The 8,030-nt window shown below is 38.5% G+C and overlaps 1 protein-coding gene across 1 annotated transcript; it reads left to right on the top strand.

Annotated features, from left to right (window-relative positions):
* The first annotated feature begins 229 nt into the window (after positions 1–229).
* On the top strand, positions 230–1,207 carry LOC102256615 (olfactory receptor 1L3). The gene has a single exon (XM_005874631.1). The coding sequence runs from the start codon at positions 230–232 to the stop codon at positions 1,205–1,207; it is 978 nt and encodes a 325-aa protein (XP_005874693.1).
* Positions 1,208–8,030: the final 6,823 nt, after the last annotated feature.

The raw sequence follows: 8,030 nt of genomic DNA, 5'->3' as shown, positions 1-8,030 counted from the left end.
CTTTCCCCTGCTTCCTGTCTTTTTCTTTAGATTTCTATCTCAAAGATTTTAAAAGAACAAGTTAAAAACACTTTCGGCTCTGATTTTTCCATATTCAGGAAGAAAAACACTGGAGTAAATGCTCTATTAATAACAGCTCAGTATAATAAACAAGATGTAAGAATACACATTGCAGATGACAAGAATCATTTATTGACAGTGTTGTTTACCTTCAGGTGCATGTAAGTCCATGGAAATGCGCAACCTGACAAAACTTCCTGAATTCATCCTCTTAGGACTCTCCTCTCGCCCTGAGGACCAGAAGCCACTCTTTGCCCTCTTTCTTATCATGTACCTGGTCACCTTGATGGGAAATCTGCTCATCATCTTGGTTATCCGCTCTGATTCTCAACTCCAAAACCCCATGTATTTCTTCCTGAGCATCTTGTCCTTTGCTGATATTTGCTACGCGACAGTCATAGTCCCCAAGATGTTAGTGAACTTCTTATCAGACACAAAGACCATTTTCTATGCTGAATGTCTGGCACAGATGTATTTCTTCCTGGTCTTTGGAAACATGGATAGTTATCTCCTGGCAGCTATGGCCATTGACCGCTATGTGGCCATTTGTAACCCTTTCCACTACGTCACTGTTATGAACCACAAACGCTGTATGTTGCTAGTGGTCTTTTCCATAGCTTTCTCCTGCCTCCACTCCCTCCTACATGTTCTCATGGTGAATCGACTCACCTTTTGTGCATCAAATGTTATCCATCACTTCTTTTGTGACGTCAACCCTGTTCTGAAACTGGCCTGCTCTTCTACCTCTGTCAATGAAGTCATAGCCATGACAGAAGGGCTGGCCTCTGTGATGGCCCCATTTGCCTGCATCATCATTTCTTACCTAAGGATCCTCATTGCTGTCCTTAATATTCCCTCAGCTGCTGGAAAACGCAAAGCCTTCTCCACCTGCAGCTCGCATCTCACTGTGGTGACTCTGTTTTATGGGAGTATTAGCTATGTCTATTTCCAGCCATTGTCAAAGTATACTGTCAAGGACCGAATAGCAACAATCATGTACACTGTATTGACATCAATGTTGAACCCATTTATCTACAGTTTAAGAAACAAAGACATGAAACGGGGCTTAGAGAAACTGATAAGCAAGATTAAGTCTGAAATGGACAGGCTTTCTACTACAACAATCAACAAAATTCATGGACCCTAATTGCAAGGTATGGTGTGTTGGTGTACACACACACACACACACACACACACACACGTGTGTGTGTACACACATGCACACTCACGTGTACACACAAACACACACACACACACACACACACACACACACATGCACACTCACGTGTACACACAAACACACGCGACCAGCACCTGAGGCAAGTTTTGGTGGAGAAATACTCTTTCATCTTTGTAGCTGCACCCTGTGGTTCTCCACCCTGTGGTCTCTGTGGTGCCATGACAGGACAGTCCCACTCAGTCTTAGTACCTGGGCTATGACTGCAGACCTACCCCATAATATCTCTCCATTCCAGAAAATCACATTCTCTTTACTCCCTCCATATTTATTTGGAAATTTCCATATTTCTCTCTACTTATAAATTCAGCCTGTTTGGTCACTGAATATCCAGAAAATTTTTATACATATCTATACAGAAAGTATATACATGCAGAGATGTTTATGCATAAATAACCACTCTATTCTATTTGAAACTTAGAATTTTTTTCCAGGGGTATGTGTGTGTGTGTGTGTGTGTGTGTGTGTGTGTGTGTGAACTTCCTATCAGACTAGAAGCTGCCCAATGTAGAGTCTGTTCCCTGATCATGCCCTTTCTTGAAATTCTCCCAACAGCTGACGATCCTGGTTTCTGGTCATTAGATTTCCAGCAACTGACATCAAGCACCTAATTTACTACTAATGAGCCAGCTCTACGCTTCTACACATGTTTTGGTCTCGGCTCTTCCACTCCTTCATATGCTCAGAGTGCATTCATCACCTGATTCTTCCTGGGGCTACTTGCCTGTGTGCTCTCCTCTCTAGAGATGCCTGTGTTTCCATGTGTCTTGTCTCTGTCATTTTTTTAAGAATAAAAGATTTATTACATGTAATCAGAAATGTTTCCTGTGGCCACTGGAGTAAAGAAAATGATGTAAACTACTAGTAAGAAACTTGTTGAGAATGCCTGATATAAAACAAGCTTCGATTTAGTTGGAGAACGAATTATATAGCGACACAGTCAGATGAATTATTTTGTTTTGTGTTGTGAAGAAAAACTGCAGTTTATTGTGATTCTCTCTCTCTCTCGTTCTCTCCTGGTGTTTATATCTTAATAGATGGAAATGTCTAAGTCAAACAAATTAAGCTTTCATGGTATTTTAGACAAGGAATAAATGGATGATTTTAAAGATTTTAAATAATAGAATAAGGAGTCTTTAAACTCCATTGATTTTGCCTCAATCATGCCAAACCTAGGGTGAGACCAAGTCTATGTGAGTATATATTGCCCAATTTCATTCCTTTGTTGCATGTATGGCAAATTAGTTTTCACTTCCATACCTACTCTGATAATTTAATGAGGACTTCCTGAAATGCTGTAGTGAAAAAATCTTTTCCCTACCTTTGGGCTGAATGAAGAAGGATGAATAAAGATTGATTACAATGTGTACTATGGCCATGGGAGCAAAAAGTGCTAGTATATATTAACCATTTGTTCGCTATATGCATTTGCAAATATTTTCTCCAAATAAACCATTTGCATTCAGCTTCAATTATAAAATTGGCTTTTTTTTTACTCTCTGTATTCAAATTCTGTGCTGCTTTGCTTCCACTTTGCCAAGTTTCCTTGAGCAACTGAATCTTAGAGTGAGATCCACATTTTCCTGAGTTTTCTGACCACAATGCCCTCTCATAATTTCCATCACGTGGTGAGCCAGCATATACTACTGTCCCCTGGACTGCTTCCAGGACCTCCCCAAAATACCGACATGCATGGATGCTCAAGTCCCTTGTATAAAATGATGTAGTATTTGTATATAACCTATGCACGACCTCTCTTATACTTTAAATCATCTCTAGATTATTTATAATACCTAAGGTAATGTAAATGCTATGCAAATGTTATTATACTAGTTGTTATGCTAGTTATACTGTTATACTAGCATTGTTTAGGGAATGACAAGAAAAAAAGTCTGTACAAGTTCAGTACAGACACAACTATTGTAAGCCTAACTACATAGTCCATGTCATCAATAAGGTAACATTTATTTTTAACATTTTCTATCCACAGTTAGTTAAATCTGCTGATACAGAACCCATGGGTACAGAGGGCTAACTTCTTTTTTATCTTTATTGTTGAGAGTATTCCAGATGTCCCCTTCTTTTTCCCCACTGCCCTCTTTTACTCAGTTCTGGCCCCACCCAAGGCCTTCACCACCCTATTGTCTGTATCCATGGGCAATGCATATATGAATATAAATTCTTTGGTTAATCTCCCACTCTCCCTTCCCTTACCCTTCTGAGATTCATCAGTCTGTTCCATGTTTCCATGCCTCTGGTTCTATTTTGTTCATCAGTTTATTTTGTTCATTAGATTCCACATATAAGTGAGATCATATGTTATTTTTCTCTCTCTGACTGGCTTATTTCACTTAGCATAATAATCTCCAGATCAGTTCATGCTGTCACAAATGGTAATAATTCCTTCCTTTTTACAGCTGCAAAATATTCCATTATGTAAATGTACCACAGCTTTTTTATCCACTCATCTACTGATGGGCACTTGGCTGTTTCTAGATCTTAGCTATTGTAAATTACGAACATAGGGGTGCATATATTCTTTCTAATTGGTTTTTCGGGTTTCTTAGGATATAGTCCTAGAAGTGGAGTCACTGAGTCAAAAGCACTTCTATTTTCAAATTTTTGAGGAAACTCCACGCTGTTTTCACTAATGGATATACTAGTCTGCATTCCCACCAGCAGTGTACTAGGGTTCTTTTTTCTCCACATCCTTGCCAGCACTTGTTTGTTGATTTATTGATGCTAGCCATCCTGGCAGGGAGGTGATACCTCATAGTGGTTTTAATTTGCATATCTCTGATGATGAGTGATGTTGAGAACATATGTCTTCTGGTCATCTGTATGTCCTCTTTGGAGAAGTGTGTATTCAGGTCCTCTGCCCATTTTATAATTGGACTGTTTAATAAATTTAAAGATGCCAACACATGTACACAAGGTTATCATGGTAATGGAAAGGCAACTAGGACAAATCAATCATCCAGAATTGTGACTTATGGAAATTAATAACCTAATTTTAATGATGAAGTTCAAAGAGGTGAACTGACTTACCCAAAGTCACCATCAGGTAAGTAGTAAATAGAATTCAAACTCAAAATTGACTAACTCTAAATCAGAAGTGCCTACCCAAACACCATGGGGCGAAGTGGGAGCTGCCTGAGGCTACATTTTAACCTGTGTGAGCATATCACCAAGGACAGCCATCACATTCCCCACAGTCCCTTCTTGGCTCTGTTTCAGAATTCTGAACCAGAGGAGCCCATGTCCTTCTGAACAGATCGACACTTTTGCTCTCAAGGTAAAGCATGCTTCTCAGACTAGACGGTGTGATAAATGTGCCTTGGTGGTCTGTTTCTCTGACCAGGAGTGTGTTGAGATCAGTTGTAGCCATGGTTACAATGAGACTGATCTGATGTGCTAAGAGACAACTGGTTTAATTCCCAACCAACCATTCCCACGGAGGAGCCAAACTTTTGCCCCTGGGTTCTATTCAATTGGTAAGAGATGCTCTGAGTAGTTAATTATCATCCAAGTAAAGGAGCCTGGAGGTTCACCAGCAAGAGCTCCCCAGAGCCTCGTTAAGAAAGCTGAGATTGGACCTCATCCCTCTGAGGGAGCTTCTGCAGTAACAGTGGCTCAGAAACTTTTCAACAGGATGTTTCCTGGTTTCCTCCTGAGGCCAATCCTCCACGGCTAGCACTGGAGGGAGCTACTGAGTAACCTGTTTTAGACGGAGGGGATTTTTTTTTTTTATTAAGTTATTACATATGTGTCCTTATCCCCACATTACCCCCATTCCCTCCTACTCATGCCCTCACCCCCCTGTTGTCTGTGTCCATTGGTTAGGCTTATATGTACGCATATAAGTCCTTTGGTTGACCTCTCCCCCATTCCCCACCCTCCCCTACCTTCCCTCTGAGGTTTGACGGTCTGATCGATGCTTGTCTGTCTCTAGATCTGTTTTTGTTCATCAGTTTATGTTGTTCATTATATTCCATAAATGAGTGAGATTATGTGATATTTATCTTTCTCTGACTGGCTTATTTCACTTAGCATAAATTTTTAGGGGTGACATTGGTAACAAGATTATATAGGTTTCAAGTGTACATTTCTATGATACATGATCTGAATTATGCATTTTGTGCCCATCACCCAAAGTCAAATAGTCTACCATCACCATATATTCGACCTCCTTTACCCTTTATTTCGCTTCCCACATCCCTTTCCTCTGGTGACCACCACACTGTTGTCTGTGTCTATGAGTCTTTGTTTGTCTTGTTTGTTCATTTGTTTCTTGTTTTATATCCCACATATGAGTGAAATCATTTGGTTCTTAACGTTTTCTATGACTTTTTTCATTTAGCATGATAGTCTCAACATCTATCCATGTTGTCGCAAATGGCAGTATTTCATCTTTTCTTTTTCATCTTTTCTTATGGCTGAGTAGTATTCCAGAATTTTAAGCTAGTTCTAGCCAGATCCTTTTTCCTTGTATTCTTTGAATAACATTATCCTCCACATATTTAGCATATAAGAAGATCCCGATGCTCAGGGCCACACCCAGATTAATTAAGTCAGAATCGCTGAGATGTAGCCTAGGTATCAGTAGTTTTAAAGCACCCACATGATTTCAGTCAACAGCCAGGTTGAGACCACTGATCTCTTTAGAGGACCCCAGTTGGCCTGTGAAATTTGTTAGAACTGGTATTGTAATTTTAGGGTTCAGCAAATTAATGAACTTCTTCCCCTGTCTCCTAGGTATGTTTTTATATATCAAAGAAGTTTTATATATCATTAACGTTTTCTGTGTGTCAATACTTGATAGCAAGAAGACACAATAAGGCACTAAGTTAAAGATATTCTAATTCTACTTTTCTGGCCTTCTATATTTCTCTTTTCTATTTCCTAAGTATACAGATAGCACATGAATACACTACAGTTGTGAAATTTAAACAGAAGTTATAAAGTAAAACTGAAAGTCTCTTGATCCTACCTGAAAACTCTTTTTTATAAAAATATATCTTTACATTTACAAATATGAAGATTAATGGCACTGCCCAGGCTGGTGGCTCAGTTGGTTTGAGTGTCATTCCATACACCAAAAGGTTGCAAGTTCAGTTCCTGGTTAGGGCACATACCTAGGTTGTGGGTTCAATCCCAAGTTGGGGCACATACAGGAGGCAATCAATCAATGTTTCTCTCTCACATTGATGTTTCTCTCTCCCTTCCTGTCTTGAAAAGCAATAAAAACATATCTTAGGGTGAGGATTTTTTTAAAAAAGAATGTTCAATGAAGTTAGGGAAAGAATAGATGAACTTTGTGAGAACTTCAACAGAGATAGGGAGCATAAAAACAGAACTAGAAAACAAAAAAAGAACCACTCAAAAATGAAGAATACATTACTGAAATGAAGACTACATTACAGGCCCTGGTCAGAGTGGCTCAGTTAGTTGGGCATCATCCTGTGTACCGAAAGGTTGCCAGTTCGATTCCTGGTCAGGGCACATGCCTTGACTTGATCCATGGTAGCGGGTGTGCAGGAGATAGCCAATCAATGTTTCACTCTCACATCAATGTTTCTCTCTCCCTATTCCTCTCTCTCTAAAAAAAATAAATTTAAAATATATTTTTTAAAAACAATACATTATAGGGAATCATCAGTGCAATAGATTAAGCAGATTATCAAATCATAGATTTGGAAGGTAAGGAAGCAAAAAAACACTCAATCAGAATAGCAAAAAGAAAAAAGATTCCAATAAAAATGAGGATAGTATAAGGAGCCTCTGGAACAACTTCAAGTACACCAACATTTGCATCATGGGGGTGCCAGAAGGAAAAGAGAGAAAGCAAGAAATTGAAAACTTATGTAAAAGAAATAACGATGGAAAATTTCCCTAACCTGGTGAAGGAAACAGACATATAAGTCCAGGAAGCTCAGAGTCCCAAATAAGATGAACCCAAAAAGATCCATACCAAGACACATCATAATTAAAACCAAAGGTTAAAGACAAAGAGAGAATCTTTAAAGCAGCTAGAGAAAAGCAATTAGTTACCTACAAGTGAGCTCCCATAAGACTGTCAGCTGATTTCTCAACAGAAATTCAGACCAGAAGAAGGGATTGGCAAGAAATATTCAAAGTGATAAAAAGCAAGGACCTACAACCAAGATTATTCTACCCAGCAAAACTATCATTTAGAATCAAAGGACATATAAAGAGCTTCCCAGACAAAAGAAAGCTAAAGGAGTTCATCTCCACCAAACCAGTATTACATAGGTCTTCTTTAAGAAGAAAATTTTTTTAAAGATCAAAAATTTGAATAATAAAATGGCAATAAATACATATCTATCACCAATTGAATCTAAAACTAAAAATAAATGAACAAGCAGAACAGAAACAGAATCCTAGATATAGAGTACGTTTTGACAGCTTCCAGATGAGAGATGGGTTGTGGGGATGGGTGAAAATGGGAAAGAGATTAAGAAGCACAAATTGGTAGTTACACAATAGTCATGGGGATGTAAAGTACAATGTAGGGAATATAGTAAATAATATTGTAATAACTATATATGGTGTCAAATGGGTGTAAGATTTATCAATCTGATCACTTAGTAAGTTATATAATGTCTAATCATTGGGTTGTATACCTGAAACTAATACAATATTTTATGTCAACTGTAATTGAAAAAAAATATTTAAAAAGAAAAGAAATCCTACTGGAGTTTTGTGAGTCTAC

Source organism: Myotis brandtii, unplaced genomic scaffold, assembly GCF_000412655.1.
Source record: "Myotis brandtii unplaced genomic scaffold, ASM41265v1 scaffold448, whole genome shotgun sequence".
NCBI lineage: Eukaryota > Metazoa > Chordata > Mammalia > Chiroptera > Vespertilionidae > Myotis > Myotis brandtii.
The sequence above is the reverse complement of the archived record's forward strand: the minus strand, read 5'-3'. Positions and strand labels throughout refer to the sequence as shown.

Coding starts and splice junctions, on each gene's coding strand:
- LOC102256615 (XM_005874631.1), top strand. CDS start 230: ATGGAAATGCGCAACCTGACAAAACTTCCTGAATTCATCCTCTTAGGA.